This window comes from Serinus canaria, chromosome 1 (genome assembly GCF_022539315.1).
Source record: "Serinus canaria isolate serCan28SL12 chromosome 1, serCan2020, whole genome shotgun sequence".
Taxonomy (NCBI): Eukaryota; Metazoa; Chordata; class Aves; order Passeriformes; family Fringillidae; genus Serinus; species Serinus canaria.
Window position 1 is genome coordinate 100,243,356 of NC_066313.1, and position 25,516 is coordinate 100,268,871.

Sequence of the window (25,516 nt, forward strand, 5' to 3'; positions counted from 1 at the left end):
CCTTGCATACAGCAATCACCAGTTGTGGTGACACTAAGGGACTTTCTCCTTGAGTCTTTTGATGCCATTTCTGCTGCTGTTGGCAGGACCAAGGGCTGAGCACACAGCAGCTCTGGGGAACTGGCGCTGCTGGAGGCTGCCAGGGGAGCAGGCTGGGCCCTCCACATCATTACCCAAATCAAGAAGTTTCTTGTAAAACTAGTTATATTTGAAACGTGTCCTCACCTCTCAGCAGATTGCTACAGCACTGCCAGGGTCAGGTGTCAGGGGTGGCACTGTAGTGGGTGCTCCCTCCCACCCAGCACCTGCCTGTCTCCAACTCCCCTTCCTTGCCTCAGCCTGATCAGCCACCATCTCACACCAGCCATTCTCCTGTGCCCAGCTGCTCCCAGAGCTGAGGCAGCCCTTTGGGGAGCAGCTGCCCTCACTTTAATAAGACTTCTCTTTCCCTGGATATTGGTAACTTTGACTAAACTAAAAGTATTTTCCCTTGTTGTGATCAAAAGACCTGGATGAGGTAGCAGAAGCTAGCAAGTAGTCGTGCACAGTCGGAGATGATGGCACTCTCATTTCCAGTTGAAAGAGATCCTGTTTTCATTCTCCTGGAAAAGAACACTTCTAACAACTCAAAAGCCTTCGAGAAGTGCCCGACTCCAACACAGCTCTGGTGGTTTCTGCCAGTAGAGGAGCTTGATGTACCTTAGGAGTGGGGAGGTTGGTGCCTGGTGGGCCCTGTGCACTGCTCCATCCCTCCAGGGGGACAGCAGGTCTCCCCCAGGCTCTGCCCTTCCACACTGGGAAGGGGTCAGGTGTGCAGGAGAAGAGAACCAGGGCCTGGGTCACATATTGGTGCTGTAATATGTTCAGTGCAGGATTAATCTTTTCTGTGGAACAATGTCATCATACAGAAGTATGGCAGCTACACCTCACCAAACAGTGTGTGACGGGCACTTTTGGAGATGTTTGGGGATGAATTAGGAAGGAAGAGGCTAAAGAGAAGCAATTTTCATACCTATGTTTTTGTGCTTCTGTGCTGAGGTCATTGAAGGTAAAAACCTCCTGAATTGGTGGAAAAGTAGGAATTGATGGGAGTGTAGATGTACCTCCTTAGTGGTTATCACCACTTTCTTTGAAACTTTATCAGGTTCTTTCTTTGAAAACCAGTGTGTGCACCATGTCCTCTCACCAAGAGGGTCTCTGGTGGGTGTCTGTATTTCAGAAAAGACTGGGAAGGAGGGCTAAGGACTCCTGCATGGCTGGACATCACAGGGTCATGAAACCCTGGCATGGCATCCTTCAGCTCTGTCTAGGTTCCTGGCCAGTCTGACTAATCCCTTTTGCCATCCATTTTCATGAATGGCAGCCTTGTGGCTTTCAGAAAGAGTAATTAACCAGGAGCTTGAACACACTAGGTGATAATAATACTCCCTTAAGTAATAAAAATACTCTCTTGATTAGTTTGCTGGTTTTTCCCCTCCTAAAGGGCATACAGAAATACTGTCTTAGCAGGCTTCAGGAAGTATTATCCATGCTACATATCATCCAGTCTAGCATGTTCAGGGATTTCAAATAATTTAAAATTTACTATTTATTGCTATCTTTAAAGTTAAAATACAGTCAGGAGCTTCTGATGTTTTCAGCATTTGATTCCTGTAACAAGAACCCTTAGTGTAATGAAATCCCTGTGCAACCCTGATTTTCTCTTATTACCCTAGTGATAGCATTGTTTGGAATATGAAAAGCTTTAGATACACTTTTTATGAAAAAATTGGATCTCCTCTGAAAAAAGCTCTTACACATTAAAAATATGCAAGCAATTCTTAACAAACAACATAGCAATGTATGGTTTGTCTGAAGAGTACCTTGCATAAAACCTTTCAGTGCAAGCTTTTTATATAGAGATAATTATTCTCATAAAAAATAATTTAAATTTACCAGATAAAAGTACAAGCCTTCAGCATTCAACAGTGTGAAACACTTAATCAGTAATTCTTCATTTTATACTCTCAAATAGGTAAGGAATTTCCTCCAGGCAAACAAGGAGGCCATTTCTGTGTTGGTCTGATGGGCTTTCAAGACACCACAGATAGCCAAGAAAGTACCTCAGTCATTGGTTTAGAAAAAGAAAGGTGATTCCTGTCTTATTTTTTTGGGAACCAAACTAATTAAAAGCAAGACTTCTAAAAGCAGTTGCTTTATATGCTAATTTTATGCAGTATATTTCAGGTTGTTGATAGGAGGGAGGGCTTCAGGTCTGATAGCATTTTTGTTACTAAATATGGTCCTCCTCAAACCTGAAAGACACCTGACTGAGTCAAAAATAGAGTTGGAGCAGAATGATAATACTTGCCTGGGAACAGTCAAGGCAAGTTGGATTGACAGATGAAACAACACGTGCTAGAACATGAGGAGAGGAGAAGGGAACACCTTTGTTAAACACAGCACAACCAGCCAGGAGTGGTGCCAACGTTTCACTTGTTGGCCTTGCCAGAACAGTAATAGTAGAGTCCATGTTTTGTGTGTGTGCCCCTCCAGTGAGCTCCAAATTAAACTACAGTATCTCAACCTGATCAGTGTTAGTATAGAAAAAATTATAAACTGCTCCCCCAGTTTTCCCTGAGTAGGTTTTGACACCATTCCCATTGGAGGTTTTAGCAAAAGCTGCTGAAAAACCTCAGCTGAATGTGGCACGAAGAAGATAACACTTTTTTCAGTCTGTTCATTTTACCTTCACCACATGGCATGCTGTCAGTAACTTACAGTGTTCAGGTGATCTGTGCCTGTTTCACTGACCAGTCAGAGAAGGGCTCCCAGGCCAGCATGGCAGGTTGCTTCAGCTGTCAGCAGCTGTGGCAGGGGCAGCATCTCCATGCCCTGCCCTTGGATGTAGCCTGGCAGTGGGAACGTGACAGTCTGGCTGGGAGTTATTGAGTCTCACCAGGGATTTTGTCATTGGTGGTTTTGCTATCAGCATGGAAAGCACCACCAGGAAAAGCAATCATGTTGCTTAATAGTATAATTTTTATCTGTTAAAGTCTTCTCTGACCAAAGGGGCTTCTACTGGTTGAAGTTAAAAATTTATTTGTGTAAATTTAAATTTGTTATGCTATAATTAATTCAGTATGTTTCTGTCTGCTTTTAAAACCCTAAGTTAATGTAAAAAAAAATTCCAGAAATACACTTCTTGAAAAAGTAACCAATAAAGTAATATACAGAATAATTTGTCACAATAATAAGACCAATTTTGCTTAAATACTTCTTATTACAAAAATCATCGATAACAATGCAAAAAATTAGTACATTGCTTTCTTTTCAGGGTTGATGTCCAAAGCACTAGTTGGGAAACAGAGCTCCTATTTTTGTGTGGTACATTAACTCTTTCATGGGGTGATGGACTGGACCCACAAATTCCTGCTTTATGATCAGGAAACAAGGACATGGCTTTTCAAGCAGTTCTCAGAATAAAAAAATGCAGGAGGTTTGGTAGATTAAATTGAGTTTTATATGCCATGGCAGTCATAGCTTGGCTGATTTTAGGTTACAATAGTACTAAGAATTGTATTGAAAGGAATCTCACCATTAGATATGTGCCTCGTGTGCCTGTCTCTGGGATGTAACATAGACTTCTCCTGGGTGAGACTTGTCCCATAGAATTATGCAACTTAAGTCTCTTTGTAATCCAGCAATTAGAGTGCCAATATGCAGAAATTTTAATATCATTATCAGAATTCATAAACTGCCCAGTGGAATGCTAAAGTTGTGATTACATCTTATGCCTTCTAAATCTATATAAAACTATGAAAAGTTCAGCCAGCTGCTCTTTCTTTTTTTTTTCCTGAAAATGGTTATTCAGCTGTGTCTCACTAGTTATGTCCCAAATTAGAGGGCTTCCTTTTCTGGGAGCAGCTCTTTGTATTGCTTTGCAATGGTTACAAAATGAACTACTCTAGAAAAATAACCTTATTTTCTGACATGACACTCAGACTGCTCCATCTTGAAGCTGTGAGCTGTCACTCCAGTAAGACCCTTGTAATGAGCTGAAGGAGAGAGTTTTGCAGATATTAGAGAGATATCTGAACAGCATAAGAATAACCATGAGATATATCTAATATGGAGGGACAAAATAGGGGCAGAATTAGGAATAATATAACATAATACATTATAATAATATAATAAGAGTTAGTGATTGGGAAATTTATTGTGGTCCATTTTAGTTTATTTAGTTATTTAGTACTGAGTAGACAGAAGCTTACTCAGCAGTAGCTGTAGTACAAGAAGTGCATAGGAGAGCTGAGTTACATTTGCAATTTAGAAATACTGTGCTAAGTGGGAGGAAGAATGCCTGCCCATCAGAGCCCTGTAATTTCCACTGCCTTGTTCTCATGGGACCCAGTGCAGCACCTGCAGAGGAGCAGCAGGCACTGGAGGTTCTGTGTGGGCTGACACCACCATCTGTCCTCCCTGTGCTGTTCCTCACTGTGGTGCTTTCCCATGGAGCACTTGTGCTCTTGGTGTTCCTCAGTGAGGATATGGGGACACTAAAACTTATATTGTGGGGTTGGAAAAGCTGAAATTTGCTATTTGCAGATAACATACTCCTGTATTAGAATTGTTTGATTTAGTGCCCTTTACTGCAGTCTCCAGAGGAGTGCTGAGTGACTCCTGCTATTGCTGCCATACCTAACTGGATTCCCACAGGATAATGTGGGCAGGCACTGCTTTGGAGTACAGTGCTGGGGATCTGCACCAGATGTGTCACCAAATCCCTCCTTCCTCAGGCAGTCTCACTGCCAGACTCTGCCAGCTCCTTTTCATCTCTGCATGGCATCTGTCTGACACCTGGAGGTGGTGGGAGCTTCCCACCATTGAGCAGCAGGCAGTTTGCAGATCTGCCAGTGTTCCTCCCCAGCACTCTGTGTCAAAGAGCCTTGAGCCCATTTCCCAAGTAAGGAGGAAGATGGATCTGCCATGCACTTCCAGCAGAGGCAGCCAGGTCACAGTTTGTGACACGTGGGGAAGATTTTCTCTTCCCTGCTGTTCTTTACATTCATTCTTGTTGGGACCCTGATCACTCATGCAAAGGACTTACCTTTAGGGGAAAATGCAGAACTAGATATGCTTCATTATTGGACTAGACAGTAGGTAAGGGCTTCCAGTCAAAGTTCTTCTCTCCTGAATATGTAGACAGATGTGGAAATAGGTACACAAAATAGGATAAAAATTAAGGAAAGGGTAGATCTTCAAAAGGCAAGTACAGGTGTACTGGTGGTCACTATAGATGGGAAGTCTGAAATTTTCTAAAACTTCAGAATGAATTTAAAAAGTAAGTTAATTACCTGATATTCTTCAACCAAACCTTTCTTTGAAAAGAGAAGTTGTCATAAAAATATCATTTGATAACCAGGTATCTTGTAGTCTGTTTAGGCAAAATATATAATGTGAAGATTGAAAAGAAAGTGTGCTCTTAAATGACAGTGGTAAAATCTTGTGCTTTTTATTATGAAAAAACACATCAAAGTAAAAACCCTAACTTTATACCTCCTCATTAGTGACTGCAGGTGTTCCTTAAACATTTATACATCAGTCTCAAAGAGAAAGAGTTGTAACACCTTCTGTGCCCCTTTCCTTACATAGGACTTCTTGTGTGAGAGCCATTTTGAGACCTTATTGATTGTGACTGTCAAATATTTCTCTCATGAGAACTTTCTGCTTCCCTTTGCTTCCATTTTTATTGGCTTTTGACACTTGGCCTGGAAAGGCACGCAGAGCACCCCCTTGCTCCTGCTTGGTGGGGTGATCCCAGCCCAGGGCCTAGGTGCATTCTGTCTCACCACTTCAGATGGGTAAAGTACCTCCTACTGCTGCAGGTTTGCTCAGATATAAAATTCCTCACATCCTACATGACCACGTCAGCTGAATAAATAGGCAGAGATTTACAGCAGACAGTTTTGTGTCTGTAACCACTCTGGGGAAGTCATTTTCCATAACACTCATAGTGCAGACATAACTTGATTGATAAATGCAGTAAGTTCACTTTGCTGTATTCACAGGGTCACATTCATTTTTGTATGTGAATGGCAGTTGGTTTATTTTTCAAAATGTTTACAAGTCTCATGAGTTTCATAAGTTGTAGTGTCAATAAGTATCCGTCCAAAAGCACGTTACTCGTTCTTTGTTATTTGTATTTGTTCTCCTTTAAAACAAATTTTAAAACCCTTATCTAGAAATAAAACCACATGCTGGAATTTTTTTAGATAAATAATTTTGCTAATAGTAGTGATACAGAAAAAAATGTGGAGTTTGTAAGGATAAGGAAAAATAATTTTTACTACTAAAAAGCAGATTTTCTAAACGCTTAGTTACTATCTGTAAGTGATATTGAAAATCTACGTAGAAAAGCCCCCTAGTGCCTAAGAATTATATTCACATTAAGATAAATAGGAAAGCATATGCTACTACTTACCTTGAGAGGTTAATAGAAGGCTATTCATGCACAGTGATTAATCCAAACTGGGATAGTGAAAAATTACCATTGTTTGATAATTTATATAGTGTATATAATAAAACCTTAGTACTATTACAAAATAGTCTTTACAAAAGCGTGTCTTACTAGCAGGGTTTTTTTTCAGAAATAGTTTTCTAGTGTAAAATTTAGTTGAATTTTTATGTGCATAACACAAGTCCTGTCTCACCATGTGTTGAAGGTAGCACAGTTCTTCCACAGATAGAGGACATGTCCCAGCCAGACTCAGCTGGGCATGAGCAAGAGCTGAGTATGGACATCTGCTACATAATGCCCTTGCCTTAACTTCAGTAACCCTCCTTTATTTCACAGCCACCTTGCTTCACAAAAAGGGAAGTTTCTTTTGCCAAAGCCTGACCTGTGAAGCAAACTTTCTGAATTCTTAGTGATTAAGTTGTATGAACAATAGCCATAAGATGACAGGATCTCCTGAAGCTGCAGAAGTGATACCTATGAGGCAGCAATATCCTCTTTCACTTAGTGCCTTTTTCCAAATAAATCCAAGATTCTCATTTTCAATGCTACAGCTGTTCATAGTATAGAACAGGATGAAATCTGAAAAACATTCCCTCTTGTACTCTACAAAGTCTCCCTTTCCTCAACCCCATGAGTCCTGAAATGTGCTGGTTTGGCCTTTTGTTTGTCAGGGGGTTGGGGTTTGGTTTCGGGGGTTGGGCTGGGGGTTTTTTCATTTTGGTTGTGGAATCTAATGGGTTTTTTTTATTTTAAACAATAGGTTATGTAAAAGTTTCTCTTGACTGCTATACTTAGAATTTAGTTATATAAACTGTTTTCCTCACACTTCTTCTTCCTCCTCTCCTTGTTGACGCAGAGAGTCCCAGGAAATCTCAGTAATAGAGAAGAGGCTGAACTGGGTTTGAGTTCTGTGTAGCATTGCTCACCCTCTGCCTCTCTGAAACTCATTTTCCAATTGCTGCCATGTGTGGAGTAAATGTCACCAATGTTTCCATCTGGGATTCTTTCTACCTTGTGTTTTCTGTCCCTGAGAAAATATTTCTTGTCTGCTTTCCAGACCTTTTGTGATATGCTCAAGAATAAAAATGGCAATGCTTGATGTTTTCCTTCCTTTCCATCCTGTCTTTTGAAAAAAAGAATAATCTCTTTAACAGGGGTTAAACAAATCCCACCAGTTAATTGGAATGAGTTTGTACATCTTTATGCACAGTTGAACTCTTTCCCAAAGTGCTTTTTTTTTTAACGAAACATCCCCCAGCTTTTCATATCTGGGATTCAAAATGATGATGGATGTTAAGATCCATGAAGTTTCATTTTTTATTACAATTTAGTGTAGTAGGCAATAGAATAGGGAATGCACTGAGAACAGCCAGGCTTTTGAAACTGCCTGTGCAGAGACTGCATATCCACACAGAAACAATAAGTAAACAATTTAGCTGTATGCTGTTTATTCCACCTCTCTCTTTCTCTTTTCTTTGCTAACACAGGTCCACAAAGATTCTCAAGTTCTCAAGCCCTAGCTTATGGAAGTGTGTAATGTCAGTGTGGTTGCAAAATCACACGATCTCCTAGCTCTGTATCTTATCCTTCACATCCTTCACCCAACATTGCACAACGCTGGACTGTCAGCTAGGAGAACGAGAGGAGCCAGATTGTGTTGTGCCACCTCTTTTTCTAGTTCTCGCATAAGTTGCCACCAGGATATTTTTCTGTGTTTGTAGCACGTTTGGTGGATTTGGGGCACATTCTTTGCTTCCATTCTCCTCATTCATGTGACCCTTTCCCAGTGCTTCCAAATGAGCTAATGTGTCTTCAACATGGAGAAAACCAACTGAGTTGGTTAGGATGTGTATTGTTCTCTTGTTTTATTTGTGGGTTGTTTGGGGTTTTTTTAATTGGTCTTTGTTCTGTTCTTTTTAAAAAAAACATATCTACAAAAAGAGAATATATAACCTTCTGCCCTAAATACCTCTTTTGCATCAGGGATGGATATTTTAATGGAGTGAGGTGTAATAGCAGAACAGTGCCATGTCTCTGTCCTCACGAGCATCGCTGCATGCAGATTAGAAAGGCTCTGTAGTGCTGCTACTGTATGCCAGATTTGCTATTTGCTCTTGTTTGCATGATAGTATTTCTAATTTACTAATATGATATGGAAATAATGGCGCATCACCGATCTTTCAACATATTGTATCACTGCTTTATCATATTAGGCTAATACACTGCGAGAGTTGATAGCACCTCTCCATGTCAAATGGGAACCACATCTCTTGGCACTGAACCGATTGGACTCAAAGGTTGATAAACTTATCATTAGAGAATTGGCACGACGGAGACTCAACTTCAGCCTCTTGCAAGCAACCTAATGGCCTCCGTTCAGAAAGTCAGTTCTTCTTGAATAACTTTGATGTTTATAACAGAGAACAGACCTGTTAAAGCATAGACAACCACATGCCTGAATATGAGGCCTCCAGGAAGGTGTCAGAGGGCATGGCCAGTCTTTGGAAGAATGCACCCTTTCCACAATGGGACTAGGCACAAAGTCAGATCCAGTCTACATGGAGCACATTTGCAGAAAATACTGCCCCCCACACGGGAGAACGGAAGGGGAAGAGGGTCTTGGCAGGGGAAGGGCTTTGATGTCACTCAGTTTTGTTCTGCACACCTCGAGGAATTAAAGAGGGATTCAGCCATGGTAACTGTAATTTCCCATTGCTTGTACTGAACTCCAGTGAACCCATTCAGGCCACCCAGACAGAGTCATGTCATTTAAGCGTGCTTCACATTAGTGGAGGAAGTTTCCTTACTGTGTCATGCTAAATTAAGTGTATTCTGTCAAGTGGAGGTATGTACAGACCTTTCAGAGACTTCCATTTATCCAGTGGTTTGTACTGAATTCCCAGAGGGTACACTGGCACTCGTTCGGATGGTCACGGAGAAGATACCTCACACTGAGATTTTAGACTCTGCACTTAAATCTTTGGTTCCTCTTTATCTTCTAGGACTAAAACATGTGAGTGATGCTGCCTGGCCAAGCAGGCACAAAGTATTCTCTGTGTAACACCCAGACTCCGGAGGGCTGTTTTGGGGCCAGTATTTGTCTGGATGTCACTCAAAGTAGATTCAGATATTGTATTTATCATTATGTTCTGAGTCCCCTATGGGTTGATGTTTGCCTCTATCTCTGTGATTAGAATGTGGATTTTCCTTGATATATTTGGCTAAGGGTGTATTGTAATAATGTTAATGCTAATTACTTGATATTTCATACTATCTTACGGGGAGATACTTTTAAAAAATGTATTTTGAAATGTTTTCTGTTTGCTCAATGTATGGTATTGCATTATGTTAATACCAATAAAATTATATATATATATAGTTATATATATATTTCCCTTTTATAAAGAAGTAAATTATGCTTTTTTGCCTCACTAACAGGAAATGTGCAGTGAATAAAATTACATCATTCTGCCTTACAGCAGGTGACAAAGCTTATAATAGTTTTAATATTCTTTTTTTGAAAAATAAAAAGTATAGTATGACATAAATTAGTTGGAAATTCATCAAAATGCATGTTTTATATTTCTGCTCAATGGGACTGTCACAAAACAGCCTAAATATTTAGCAATGTTGTTTTGGCATCTTTAATTTTTTCTAATCAGAAACATGCACTGTATTGCTATTATTGATTACAAAACTGTACTGTCATAAATTTTTGCCTGTTGGCCAGATAGACAAACCCTCTGAGTTTGTCTGTAGGAACTGATTTTAAAATTTAATTTAGTGCTCTTTCCAATGCTTGGCAAAGGCAGAATTTATTTTTTATATAAGGTTGCCTTTGAAGTACCTGCCTCTGCCAGGAATGATAAATCACTGCTAAGTACATAAAGATTCTGCAACCTGAAGGATGTGTGATTAAAGTTTTGTTGGAATGGCCTGCAACCCCAGCCAGTCCTTTACATTCTGTCATTAAATTCCATAATTAGTTCGAGGTGAAATGTTTTGGAAATGAATTAGAGAAGCAGAAGCAAGGATGTGACTCTAAAATGTCCTTTGGCTGCCATTTGGGGTAACACTGATGATTTATTTGCTGCTCGTAGCCAAAGGCCAGCATATATCTGCACTAATGCCTATTAGATTGTCTTCAGCTTCCTCTCTTTCTTTTCCCCACCCTTTCTAACATATTGTATTGAGTATCTTTGTTTTGCAGAGGCATTCAGAAGGGCTGTAATTAGCAGTCCCTGGCATTTAATTGCATACACATTTGTTAAATATTTTTCTGTATGCCTTAAAATAAAGTATAGAAAATGGCAGTAAATGTTTCTTTAATGAAGGCATTTGATTTATTCATGAAGTCAGGATTTTTTAAAGGTGTTATTTTGGGCTTAATAAAGGAAATAAGCCAGCAAATTTTCTGTCTTGCTTTTGCATAACCATCGTCTGTCAGGGCTGACGTTCAGTTCCTTTCTCTTGTTCCTTTTGTGGCAAACACATTCTGCCCAGTGGGTGGGAAATGGACCTTTCTGCTGTGATCACTCTCATGCCAGTTTTGAGAGCACTTTATGCTGAGGTTCATACATGTTGACAAGTTCATTTTGACATCTGATGACGTGAGTGATGTCTAGAAGAGCCACGAGGAATTAGTGCATTTCTCTGGTCACAGCAATAGCTTTTGTCCTGAAAGGTACCTTGAACTCTGTGTGGTGCTTACAGACCATGGGGGTGTGATGGGCATTCAGCAGCTGATGGGGGGTGCCTAACATTTGGCAGTGTTGTGCCCTGCATAATTAAGATGTAAATCAGGGCGCAGCTTAATTAGGTTGGAATCTAATCAGTGCAGCTATCATAATGTGCAGTATAAATCCATTAATAAATCTGAATATCTGAATAAATATGACATCTTCTGGGATAACATTTTGGGAAGCATTTCAGGCCCCTTTCAGAAATGCCTCGGGATGTGCTTCCCCAGCAGCCCACAGTGGGTTACAGAGGTAACTGAGGCAGACCTTCAATTCACCTGCCCCTGCCCACACTAATGTTTCTCCCATGTTGAAAGTAGAACTGCACTTCCTTAGTGATGCGTTTTGGAAACCTCCACTCTCAGTGCTACATTTTCATACAAAGAAGCAACTTGGGGTGTAGCCTGAAGCAGAGTTCATTTTCCAGGTGGGTGTTGCTCACCAGGAAGGTGTCCCCCATCTGTTCAGGCTTGCTTTCAGGTATCAATCCCATAAGGCTTGCCAGGCACTGCTGTTGTGCGAGCGTGACTGTGCCTTGGTTCTGACTGGTGAGTAATGCTGCTGGGTCCGTATCATTTGTCACTTAACCTTTCACAGCTTTGACTGCTGCAACCTTAGGTTAGGTTTGTAATACCAGTATTTTCCTCAAGGAGTAATTGCTTCTATATATTACTTGTGAATTATTATTTGTAGGGAACTCCTCATCCTGTTCCAAATCTACAGAATCCCCACATGTCTAGCAGTTTTGCCCAGTTTGCTCCAGCTCTTGGCTTTCCTCATAAATACAAATTTTCTGTTGTTTTTGAGCTGCAGGCCCAAGGGGAACTGTACCATCAAAGTGGGATTGGTGTGTTTATTTCACTTCAGCATTGATAGCTTGTGGTAAAATAAACAGCACTTATATCAGTGTGTGGCACAGAAAAATGTCAGGATATCCTATTTCATTGTGTAAAATTCTCCCAGAGAGTCACTAAAATCAGCAGATTAAGGTTAAACTGGTGCCTTCATAGGCAGCTTAATGAGTAGAGTACCATATCCAAAACCAAGGAAGGATGCAGCTATAACCCTACTGCAGAAAAGTTCTGCCACTGATCAGAATTCCATTACTTTGGGAAGCTTTGAAGTGACTTCATTCTTCTGCCCTCTCTGAAATCACAGCCCACCAATATAACCTCATGAAACAGCAGGACTGCGAGCAAAGAGAGAGCTACAGAAGCTCATTTGAGGTGTGCAGGAGCTGTCAAGAGGCAGCACCAGCAGAAAAAGCTGATTATTCCCTCTGTGTGTCCCCTTCTCACTAACACAGTGACCCCTTAGCTGGCACTGCTGTTTTTCCTTATGCTCAGTTTCATGCCAGCTGTGTTTAGTAAACAATTCCAGTTGAGTGGAAGGCTGAAAAGATGTGGCTAAGGTGGGTGTGAGACTCAGAGCAAGAGCAGCCCAAGTGTGCCATGAAGGATGTGTATGTGCCATGGAGGTTGCACATGTGAACGTGCTCCAGCCTGCCAGCTCTCACTGCAGCCAGCAGGGCATAGGAGGCCTGTGTGGCCATGCCTTGTCCTTCAGCTGTCCCCACAAAGGTGACTCCAGTGGAAAAGAGATTTGCAGGGATATACTGACCCAAAAAGAAAACTGCTAGTGCCATAAGTAGTTCACAATAAGAATTAGGCCTTTGGTGCCACAGCAAAGGCTTGGCGTCTGTCAAGGGCTAGATCTTTTAAAAGATGGTACCTGCCCGATCTGGTATTGAACTTGGCTGTAGTGAAAAATGCCTGAAATACCTTCAGCTATCTGGTGTTTGGGAGATGAGTTTTCCACTTGCCTGCACAGTTCACTTTATTTTAAGAAACCAAGTTTATGCTCTGCATGTGAGAGGAGAAGCAGGCTGGTACCACTGGGTATAAAACTCCACGAAGTGCAGGACTCTGTTGTTGGTGCTTTCAGTGAGCACCCTCCCTAGGGAGGAACTTTAATTGTCTGCAGGTTTATGTAACAGGAGAGAAAAGAAACAGTGTACAACTATCTCAGTAACCAAAAATACTTCCACTTTAGGGGAAATGATGATTTAAAATCCAGATTTAATACCTGCATTGAATAAATATGAAATAATAAATACAATAAATCTAAAATTTAATGATCCTCCAGCTACTAAAGTTTCACCAAGCACATGGATCAAAGCTTGTTTTTAAACAATGCTCCTCCCTTCCTTGACTCAAGACTTCTGGGAAAATCCTGCACTTTTACAAACACAGGGACAGAAAGGACAGAGGATTACTTTAATCAGAAGAAGGCAGGGAAGGGGAAGCAATACCAGAGAGAAGGGTTGCAAATGTTGAGTACTGCTCAAGAAGCCCCTGTTTTGCTTTCAATTTAGTTTTAACTCAGCTTGCTTAAACTTTTCCTCACTTGTAGAAAACATTAATATGCTTGTGTGTGTGTGTGTTTACAGATGTATTCACATATCCAGTCAGGCCTTGATTTTAAAGTGCATAGGACATAGCATAGCTATCTTTGTACTTTAGCAGGGAAATTGCTCTGTTTTACCTAGAGCAGATGATTGGCTGCTGTTTCCACATAGACCTGCATTTTATTGCACCTCCTGCCTGCTGTACCATGCCAGGCTTAAATTCTGTATTACTTCTTCCTTTTCTCAGTAATTAGGGATGTGACCTGTAACATTTTGCTGGGAGGAGCTGACTTTCCATGTCATTGTGGCTCCCCCATAGCTGTGCAGGAGTGACATCATGCACAGCCACAGCTGTGCAGATACCATCTCCTTTAAGCCTTACATTGATTTCACCACTTTGTTCCTTTGAGCTTGGGGTGGGGAGGAGGGGGGAAGGAAATACATAGCTTAGTCTGCCAGCCAGCCATCCAAACAGTGTCAAAAATTATTAATTCCTGAATCTTTTATTAGAAGCATTTGGGTATGTCTCACTCTTGGGCAGTTTGGACTCCTAATGATTAACCTGACCAGCAGCAAGGATGGATTTAGGCCTTGCTCTGAGAAACCAACTGCTTCTTTGGAGGATTTCTTTTCTCCCCTTCACTGCAGCACTACTAAAATCCACATCCACTCTCCTTTCATCCTTCTTCTTTTTCACCTTGTATCTAGTACCTGGGGAGATCCCTTCAGTCTCTCTGCTAAGTGTTCCCGGGGGATTTCAAGCCCAGCCAGGCTGTGGCCACAGCCCTTGTCTGCCTGTTGGCATAGCCAGGGCTGCAGAGCTGCTGCAGGAGGCTCCCCCTTCCCAAGGCTCAGCAGGGCTGTGTGCTGCTCTACCTGCCTGTCAGTGAAACCACTGCAGGCCCAGGCAGGTTTGATGGTCCCTGCTGTTAGACATGGCAGAGAGAACCTGCTGTGCCATAGGAGGATTACAAATGCTTTCTGGCTGCCAGGATTATATCAGTTATTAGTTAGCCTGTGGCAGACCAGGGTGTCTGTTCCCAACATAGACACATCAGGGTCAAGAAGGCAAAGGGAAAAAGAAAAACCACCCAGAGGTTTGTGCACCCAAGGCTATTTTATCTAACTTGAGACCATTTCCCAGAGGCCTGGAGTGCTTCTACTTCTGGGGGAGTATTTACTGCATTTACTGTCACTCACAGAGAGTCTCTGGGGCACTTGAGGTAAATGCCTCCCCAACACAAAAGGTGAAGCAAAAAGGTGTAGCTCTCAAATTGGAATCAAATCTTTGGAATTTGGAGGGAGAAAATAGCATGGCAGCTGTTTAATAATGTAATTAGTGATGTATTCTAACAAAATTGCTTCCTTGATATCCTGAGAAAGCTGAGGTTAGCTGGGTCCTCTGCCAGAGGGAGTGAGCTCACCAAAACGAGTGAAAATGGGAGTTTAAATTTCAGTGGAGCCTGGAGATTTCAGTCTGACTGTGCCTTGTTCTCTTCCTGTCACAGACTTCACAGCAGCTTGGCTTTCTGGGGATTTGCAGAGGGTGGCACTTCTTCTCAAGTGCAGGGCTGACTGCAAGGAGAGGAGTGGGCGTGTGTGAGAGGAGTTGCATAGCCAAGGAAAATGCGTCACTGAGCAGAAAAGGCAGCAACCAGAAAAGAGGAGAGTGGGGAAATGGAGAATTCCATCAGGATGGCAGTGTGTCTGTCAGTCAGGATGAGAAGTCTAAAGGCAACAGGGTTGAGCCTGGGTGGGGGTCTGGAGGCACTGGCAAAGACCAGAGGGCCCCAGTGAAGAGCTTTGATCCTTGAAAAATATGACCTTGTTGGCAGGGCAGGTGACAAAATTTATTAACTGTCCTTACATGAGCAGTTCTGTTCACTCAGCCCCACGTGAAGTCATGGGCTCCTCTGGTACCTCACTGAAAGACAAAAACCATGCAAGATTTTGGCAGCTTGAGCTTTGGCTGTAGTGCAGGGACCTCCACTGAAAACTGCTGGAGGTTATTCCATATATTTAGAGCAGATTTATGAGGAGTGTGTGCCTAGAGATTCTCTGTGTCCAGAGAGCAGTGTGTTAGCCAGCTGGGCTGCAGTGCTGACCTTCTGCAGGGTTCTAATTCAGTACCATCTTCCTGAATCATCAGTTTACAAGGACCAGTCATCTCTTGATCCATGTAAATACCAATGGTAACTTTCTCTCTGGCCACTTTTTACAGAAGTACCTTATGCTCTTATGATCTTGGTTTATAAGAGAGAAATTATGGAAAGATGAATTGCCAAACAGAGCCAGGAGGTGATTGCACTTCAGTACATCACAGAGCTGGGTGCATGCTCTTCTCAACAGCAAGTGGCAACACAGTATGAGAAATCCCACCAGTTTGGTCCTGAACGCCAAGAACCCAAACAGTTCCTGACCTGTTGTAGTTTCACCAATGCAGCCATAATCTTCATCCCTCTCTCCTGAGAAAATGCAAAAGTAGTTACAAATATTTACTGCATTCTAAAAACCGAGAGCAAAGTACAAGAAGTTCAGAAACTTTTCCTATAGAAAGCGGAAGAGTGAAAAATAATAATAAACACAATGTTTACTAGACAAATTCATTTTCTCCAGAACTGAAGCAAATAGCTTTGGATTCACTTGAAGACAGCAGGAGCTTCTTTGTTACAAAATTCAGTACCTGTATATTCTTGCATTTGGAAAACAGGGTTCTCACCAGATTTAGATCCCATGTGCTGCAGCTTTGCAGCTTTATTTCTGCTCCTGAGTTACAGAGTTGTTCAGGCTTCTGTGGGGCAGGGGACGAAATTACAGCTTCAGAGAAGACAGCCTGCTTTTCAGCAGAGTGTGGAAACTGTGACCTGGCAGTGCACTCAGAGAAAGAGGAAAGATGCAACCCCCTACTCAGCAGCTGAATGAGTGTGAAAAACAACTGTTGTGTTGGCTGCTGGTCTGAGGTCACCTGCAAATCCTATTAGACCACATTTTCTACTTAAACAAAACATTACCAGAGGTCTTATTCTTCCTTAATGAGACAGGCATGCTGTAAAAGCATGACTTGCATGCAAATCCACCCATTTTAAAAAAGAAAATATGTTTTAAGCTCAGCTCTATATCTAACAGAATACCTCAGATGCTTTATGGTGCCAAGGGTTTCACCAACACCTACAGGAAATCAATCACAGGCTCTAGCAGAAGGCTGAGGGAGGGGAGCTGTGTGTGTAATCTCATTCCCGCCTACTGAGAGCCACTGAGAGCAGCAGCACCACCTTCAGCATTTCTCTGGAAAATATTAAAGGCTTGGGATGTGTTTGCATGCCGCCCACCCCCCTCTCCCCCACCATGGGTGAACAAGGCATCTTGCCCTCTTTAGAGCTTTCCCAGCCTCAGCAGCAGCAAGGCATTTAAGGGACTTGTTTTTCTTCCCTCCTCTTTCCTCTTTAGGAAATCCTGTCCCCTTTTTGACGTGCTGCTCGCAGTGACATCACCAAGTCAGTGACAGAGTGTGGGGGAGGCAGCCCCAGTGTGTGGAGGTGATGTTCTGATGCCTTCCAGAGACCTCCTGTCAATGTTCTGCTGCCCAACCCAGCCTGTGTCCTGCCCCCACAGTGCTGTGCCCTTCCTGAGCAGTCTCAGAGCTGTTCCCATGCAGGGGAGGGCAGAAGTCCTGTGTCCCCGCTCCCTCTGAGCCCACAGTGAGCAGTGGGTGCCTGTCCCAGGGATGAGCCCTCAGGAGCACCAGCCATGCAGATCCCAGGCCAGCAGTGTGGGGAGGGAGGTCAGGACAAGCCTCCCTGGCACAGGGTTTATAATCACAGTGGCCATGTTACCATCCAGGGTCATTAAAGGCACTTGTCATCCACTACTGAACCTTAGGGTTGAACTCACATGCTGTATTTTGCCTTGGTGGGAAGTTGCTGTGTTTTAGGAAGCCATGGGGTTTTGGTGGCAAGCCTGGTGTGGTGGCTGGTTGCCAATCCAGGCTCTAGATCACTCTAGCAAAATGAATTTAGATGGTGTGGAATCAAAGTGATGGCCTGCTTCTTCAGCAAGCCATTCCTGTCCTAATCCCATCAGGGAACAACCTTGGCAGTGCTGCTGGGGAAGAGACACCTGAGGAAAGATCTCTCTTGCCTTGCATAGCAGGAGATGAGGAGAGAGAGAGAAACAGGTGTCAAATACTCCTGTGTCATACCAGGAGGGAGTTTTCCCTTTGCCCTTTAGCAAATCACTCCCACAGCTGTCAGACTGGTGGACATCAGCATTCAGCAATAGGAACTGATAGAGAGATCCCAAACTTCTGACCTCATTGCTGCATAGACTTCTAAAGAAAGCATAAAAATCAAGACCACAGAAGATTTTAACCATTTTCTAATTATTCAGCTACTGTAGGTTTTGCCATTTAGCCCATTAGATGTTTTAATAAGAAAGAAAATTGCAAGAAAGAGAAAAGCATCTCATTTCTATTTTATTTCAGTTCTGGCCACCATTGACTGTGATGAACCCAGCTCACCAAGCAGGGTAGCACAGGCTGGGATGATTTAGGGAGCTCTGTGCAGCCTCAAAATAATTCCATCAATAAAAAGTCTCCAACCATTCTTCTCTTCCATATCTCTTTAAAAAAAAAAATTAAAATGTGTGTTTTAACAACATTTGTCCTCTACAAGGCCAAAGGAATAAACTGATGAGAGATGAAGCAAGATTAGTTGCTGATTGCAAAATTCTTGGATTGTATAAAGATCTGTACAAATGCAAACACTTTTTGTGATGGGGTGAAGAGATTTGGGTTGCTGGAGTTCTTGCCTGAGCCTGAGGAGAGTTGTTGCCCTCCTACATAGTATAGGCCTCAGGTAGCTCCTAAATGTCACTTCTAAACACAAACTGTCTTCTCTCTTGGTGACTGGAAACAAACCCTCAAATCACCTGAGGACACTGGGGTTCTTTACTGAAGGGTACTTCTGTATGTGCTAAACTTCCAGCCAGTGGACATGACTGTCTTGGAGCAGGGTCAGTGACAGGGTAAGCTATGCTTGGAACCAAGCAGCCTTCCTACAAGAGCTTCTAGGAAAGCCTCTGGAGGGCACAGGCACCCTGAGCCAGGAGCACAGGCACCCAGTGAGAGCCAGGACTGCCTGGGAGGATCCCCAGGGCTCCTGGAGGCCACGCACAGGCACTGCCTGGGTGCTGCATGAACGTGAGTCAGTGTGCAAGGGCCAGCAGGGACAGAGCTAAGGGACACAGCTAACACTGTCCCAGGGGCTGCCCTGGCTAGTCCTCATCCCCACTCTGCTAATCCTGACTGCACTGGGGCTTGCAAAGCTTGTACAGAGTCACCAAAGAGCTTCCTCTGGGGGAAACATTGTCTGGAAGGTTGAAGTGGTTTGATGTTTTCTAAGTGAAGCATTTCAAATGCTCATATCAGAGTAACACTTCATGCCCAGCTTTTGGTTGGCTTTGTTTTTAAAGAAGCAAAACCTCTCTTTTTTTTTTCTTTTTAAATGCTTTCAGTACTAGTTAAAATGAATATTTTAAACCTGTAATAAATACTTCTCATATTACTGTATTTTGATATAGTACATAATAATATTGATTTTTTTTAAGCCAAACTATAATGCAAACAGCTCTATTTTGGTTTGCCATGCTGCCAGGTCATGGTTGTGCTCTTATATTTAGTCTTTAGTTTGCTGCTGAACCATGAGGTAATAGTAAAGTAACAGACCAGCATAAGTGACAGCATTACTGACCATTGAACAACAGCACTGAGCATCAAACATAAGAGACAAAAATAAGTGGACTTTCTTAGGACATGTCATTCCAGGGCCACCATCACATATTCTTGAGTGCTGTTATCAGCACTTCCAGTCTGAGATGTGATCCCTGATGGGTTCCTTAGCAGGATTCTTCCAGGGCTTCCTCTGCTTGTAACAAGGAGGTCACCAGAACTATGTAACTGCAGTACCAGAAGTCTGATTTCTGGTAGTAAGTCACTGCACCTTGCACTATTTCTCTTTTTTCCCTGTTTCTCTGCATATCAAGACTTTACATTCTTGAAAGTTTTTCTCCCTTTCTTGTGAAGGCAATAGCAAGAAGGAGCAGTGGCAGTGCTCTTTTCTGGGACTTAGGAGGTGTGAAATATTCTCTTTATGGTCTAGTTAAACCTGTTAAACATTTGGCAAAGGTTTTTGATAGGTCTTCATGTAATCACATTAATGATACATTGTTGCTTTCTCTATTTCTTCCTCCTTTTTTTTTGTTTTCCCCTTTGTCTCATTACAGTTGAAACTATAGAGGAAAAAACAGCAGACTCCTTGCAAGATTTGTACAGAGCCTTGGAGCAGGCCAGCCTGTCTCCTTTAGGAGAACACCGGATTTCCACTAAGCTGGAGTATAAGAAATCTTTTATAAAGAGATGTAGCGATCCAGTAGTCAATGAAAAACTGCACCAGCTGCGAATTCTGAAAAGCACTTTAAAGGTGAGATTAAGCAGGGAGGAAAAATGCTGCCCCAGGGTTGGATGGGGCTGTTTTGTAATCAGAGATTATTGTGTGCAGCTGGAGTCCAGGCTGAGCCCAGTGTGCAAACCAGGGAGACGTGGGGAAGCACTGCTTGAAAAGAAGAGGAAAAATGTGCCTGGGAGAGCAGTCAAAGTGAGGGGATCAGTTTTCATTTCTTTATTTTCTTGAATTTAATCTCAGGCAGCTGCTCCTCCTCTAGCTTGTTTAACAGAAGTTGACACCAAATTATTGGAGGAAACCTTAATCCCTTTTTGTCCCTGAACGTTTTGCTTTACCAAAACACATTCACTTTGTAATTGCCAAAGTCTAAAGTTAGACAAAGCCAGCCTTTAGAAGGGAACAGTATCTCTTGCAACACTTGACTTTTTTCTAATTGATGAGCTTGTCCAGGAGGAAACTGTGTGCTTGCTTTCTGTGTAAACTGATAGGATCATTGTATTTAATCAGTAAGATTGATTAAATAAGTAGTGATAATGATAGATCTGAAAATTTATCTGGTAATTTTAAATGTACTACAGCTCTTTTAGCCTCCTTGTCAGCTTCCTTTGTTTGGTACAGCAGTTTCAGTTATGCCCTGATAGAGATTTCAGCAAACAATATGCTGGATTTCCTCAGGGACCCTGTTAACTATATTAAATTACCACATTTTAAGCCACCAGATAATTGTACAGTGCATTTTGTAACAGCTTTCATCAAAGAGGCCTTTATAAACATTAATTAATTTAGTTTTCTATCACCTAGAGAAGCATTTAGACAATATTATTTTCATGCTGTGGGGCTCCCATCCCAAAAAGAAATCCTACATGTGCTTAACTTTCTGCAGTGTATCATCTCCTTGAAGGCAACTTGCATTATTATCTTGGTGTGCAAGTCTTTGCAGGATTGAAGGCTGGCAAAAAAGGGCAACATATACAGCTGTCCATGACTTCTACAAGCATGAGAAACTGAAACAAAATCTCAGTGCTCTCAAACACATCGGGGGAGGAGGTTCACGCCATGGCTGTGGGTTTGTCCCACCGTGGGGTCACACAGCACAGCTGTAGTTCAGCAGCAGCAGCCTGCTGCCATGCTGAATTGTCTCTTTGTTAGTGGTTTTTGATACCTGAGATGCATTGTACCAATGGCTTCCTGCAAATGAAACTGCTTTCCTTCAGGAAGTCCAAAGCACAGCGCAGCCTCTTGATCCAGCGGGTGCCTGGTTTTGTGCTTCTCTGGAACTTCTCTCCTTTGGACCAAGCAAACACAATTTTTTCATTCTCTGTCCATGTTTTCTAAGCCTGTCAGCACTCTTGTTTGGTCTGTGATTGGTGTAAATCACTCTTATGTACATGAGACCAATAATGGCAAATGCAATGGCAGCAAGGAGCAAAGACAGGTAATTGTTGTTTTCTGCATAGAGCAGCAGTGTAGAGTGACACGTGCCTGGTTTGCAGTGACATCATGGTAACCTGTGACTGCCTTACAGCCCAGAGCTCCACCTCTGCCATGCTATTGGCCATTGTATCAAGCAGTAGCTGCTGCTATTACCTAATCAATTAGTCTTTCTTTTTATCAGTACCTTTGATGTCTCCTTCCTGAATGCAGCCAATTGCACTGGCCTGTTGGCACTGATGTTCTGAACTCTCCTTGAATTTTATCCTACATAATAACATCCAGAGACAGTCCTCCAAACTGCTTCTTATCTTCCAAGTCATTAATGAAAGACCCCTGTGCTTTCTTTCCTGTAATAACACAAAATCATTATCCTGTCATTGAGTATGAGCTGCCTGGCTGGTAGTGCAGAGGTGTGGGACCAGCCACAACCTGTGAGAAATAAGTTATGGCAGCTCAAGCAGAGATCTGGTGATCAGGAGTTCCCATGGTTTGTTTTGCACAGTTTGTTCTTATCTTGCCCTCTCTTTCTGGAAATGAGTATTCTAGCAGGTAGTGTTAATTTGCAGTTGTTTGCACGGCAATGAAAGCACTGCTCATGGAAGATTCTCTGACCCTTCTGATCTGCCCCATCACACACAGCCTGGTATTTCCCCTTGCCACGCTACCCAGAAGGGTTTAACATACTCATAATATGGACATGGAAAATGTGAGTTAGCCATGAGGAGTGTGAAACCCATCTTGCAGGGAGGTTGGAGGGGAGGTTGCTGGTGGCCATGCCATTCCTGTGCTGAGGAGCACAGGTGTGTGTTAGCTGTGTTTCCAAGGATTATGGCTATGGCATCCAGCTTCCTCCACTTGCAACAACCGTGGGTGGCTGTGGGTACATCTGAGGCTTAGTGTGACACTCAGCTCCATGAACCAGACACCAGAGAGGGTTTATGGAACAGCCACTTCCCCTGCCTCCATGGGGCCTAAGGAGGCATCAGCAACTCTGTTGTATTTTCCCTTTTTCTGCCTTCTCTCTGCCACTTCAGTGGTAGAAGAGGTTGCAGCCAGCCAGCCCATGGCATGCAGGAGATCTGTAGTGAAGATGAGCTGTCATTCCCTGGGGCTCCTTGCACAAGCCTTTGCAGTGCAGAGCTCAGGTGCCCCCATGTCAAGCCTGGTAAGGAGGTGTAGCTGTGCTCTGTGTGTGTCTGCATCCCACACACCCACGCAGTATTTCTGATCTGATCAAGGGCAAACAGGTGGCACTTTGTTGTGTGAAACCCATCCTGAGAGATGCAAACAGCTAACAGCAAAGAGGGCAGGGCTTGCTTTGTCTGGGGCTGAACACAGGGGCAGGTGGGGGAACAGGAACTCTTACTGAGGGTTCTGGACAAGGTGAGGGAAGCCCAAGTCCCACAGGGCAATGTGGGACACTCTGTAGAAAGGCTCCTGTGTGTGAGTGCTCATAGATCAGATAGTCCCTGTGCTTTCAGGTGCTCTGAGGCTTGAGTTGTACCCCCCATTCTCTGCTTCCACCCACACGATTGATTTTGTCAGTGACTCATCACTTGCATTAACTCTTTGCTTTCCTTTTCTCTCACAGGCCAGGGAAGGAGAAGTAGCCATTATAGATAAAGTTCTGGATAACCCAGCCTTGACGTCTAGAGACTTTCAAGAATGGAAACAAATGTACCTTGATCTCTTCATGAACATCTATGAAAGCAGCCCCCGGAGGGACTCTGTTAATGGCTCATCTGAGGTGGAAGCACTTATAGCCTCAATAGCACACACTCATTCCTACATAGAAACACATGTATGAAAGGCTCTCTTTTTGTCCATTTGCTACACCCCAGCCCTTTACTGAAGTGCATAAAGTAGTTTTTATATCGATATGTGAGAGCTCTAGTAAATTATATTTTAATGTTACTCAGCTGTGTGAAACCTTCAATGGCCATTGATACCACTTCTTTAATGAGGATTTGTATATTTTATATGCTACCAATGCTCTGCTTGTGTTTACCTTCTGTGAATTAAAAAACCACGATCTTTAGCTATTGAAGGAAAGGATTTAAAAGCATTTTTGGAAGACTGTGGCCTTCATGCAAGAAGTGCCACATGCTATAAAGCTTTTGTTATCAAAGGTCAATTTTACAATGATATTTTATATTATATAATTCCAGTATTGCATTGCATTTTTGGAGTGCGGGTACTGTTTTGGTGGTGGGAGAAAACCAATTTTTATATTTCTTGGGAAACTCTAGGAGTTTTCTTAAATAACAGGGAAAAGGTGTAACACAGTCGTTGTGTTTCAGTTTTGTCAAACACATAAAAGGGTGAAAATTAGCAGACAAAAAAATGACTAATGTGAGTAAAGTGTCAAAAGGCTAGGTTACTTGTGCTTTTTTTAAAGCCTGTTGCTTAGGTTTACCACCAGTGCAAAGGGATGCTGGTTTGTATTATAATTAAGACCAAACTGTGTGTTGTTTCTTAATCGCATTTTTACGGAAAAAAAAAAAGAAGTCATGGTACTGTGATTGATGAAGATTTGCACTGAAGGTATCAGTATAATGTGCAGATTTTGCAAAAAGAGAAAATACAGACTTTCAACATCATTGGTGGCAGCATTTCTTTAGCCCAGAACAGCAGCAAAGGTTTCCAATGAAATGCTTCAAATCTGAGATGCTTTGAAGATTCCCACAATAGTAGAGGAGTGAATAGGATTTTTCAAGTAGTTTCCTATGTGTTTTCTGAGCTGTGAAATTTGGCTGTATTGTATGCAGGGATAATGTGTAATAAGAGCAGAATTGAGCATGGAATCTGAAAATTAACCGAGGAGTAAAAAAGCCTCTGGTTTGCTTTTGAAGGGGAAGGGATGTCTCTGGGTTCTGCTGAGTTCACAAGCCAATTAAAATGTTTTAAACTTCCATAAATTGCTATCTGCTGAAGACAACCCAGTGAATATGAGGGGAAATAGCTCCTTAGAGTTAGGCACATGCCTGAAGTGAAAGTGGGAGGGAACTCTTAAATCATATGTTTACTTTTTATGAACTTGGTTTTGAAAAATATTAAGAGCATGACAAAATATTTCTGCTGCTCTTCAGTATTTTGCTGCATAAGTTAGGACTCATGACATGATTTAATAATGCTCATGTGGAAAGGAAAAGCCTCCTTTATACTTTAGTGAGTTGTACACTTAACCAACTTGAGACTATTGACTGTACAGCTCAGTGAATGTACTTTAAACTTTATGAACTTATGATATTTCCTGGCAGTTATATCCATGAAGGGATGAAGGAAAGAATGGACAGATTTCTTTTTCTTTTCTTTCTTTTTCTTTTTCTTTCTTTCTTTCTTTCTTTCTTTCTTCTTTCTTTCTTTCTTTCTTCTTTCTTCTTCTTTCTTCTTTCTTTCTTTCTTTCTTTCTTTCTTTATTCTTTCTTTCTTTCTTCTTTCTTTCTTCTTCTTTCTTTCTTTCTTTCCTTTCTTTCTGTCTCTTTCTCTCTCTCTTTCTCTCTCTCCTCTTTTTTTCTCTTGCTTCCCTTTTTCTTTCTTTTCCTCTTTCTAGCCCTCATTTTCAACCTTGTTATTGTGTTTGGATTGCAAATGTTCTGCAGATTTTGCACAACTGTACAGAAGAGTGGCCTTTCTGTAGCCCATTTTCAGTAATCCTATATTCAAGTTGTCTGGATGACAAATCATGTATTAACGTTTGTATAGAATTCTGGATCCAGTGTAAGATTTGTACTATTAGAAGAATATTGTTTGTATAAACTGGACATTTATTTACTGCATGGGTACTGACTTGTATATTAAATTTGTGAGGTTTTTGTAAATTTCTCTTTAAAAATGCTTGACTTGAAATGGATTGTGCTATTGTTCCAAGCATTTAGATTCTCTTGCTATTGTTTTACTGGACCAAAAGTAAATATATTCATATGAAAAACTCTTTATATCTGATGGATGTATATGCACATTGTGTAGTTGATTCCTT

General features: G+C 42.0%; 1 protein-coding gene across 5 annotated transcripts in view; it reads left to right on the top strand.

Moving 5' to 3' along the window:
- Positions 1–24,822, top strand: part of CNKSR2 (connector enhancer of kinase suppressor of Ras 2) — a 206,825-nt gene extending 182,003 nt beyond the window's left edge. For 3 of the 5 annotated variants that reach the window (XM_030234813.2, XM_030234814.2, XM_050978187.1), the window contains 2 exons: positions 19,925–20,121; positions 23,129–24,822. In XM_030234813.2, the coding sequence (XP_030090673.1) occupies positions 19,925–20,121; positions 23,129–23,344 (413 nt within the window). In that variant the 3' untranslated portion in view covers positions 23,345–24,822. Of the gene's footprint in view, positions 1–8,712; positions 10,866–19,924; positions 20,122–23,128 lie in introns of those variants that run through there. The other 2 variants (XM_050978190.1, XM_050978196.1) reach the window with 2 other exon arrangements.
- The last annotated feature ends 694 nt before the right edge of the window (positions 24,823–25,516 follow it).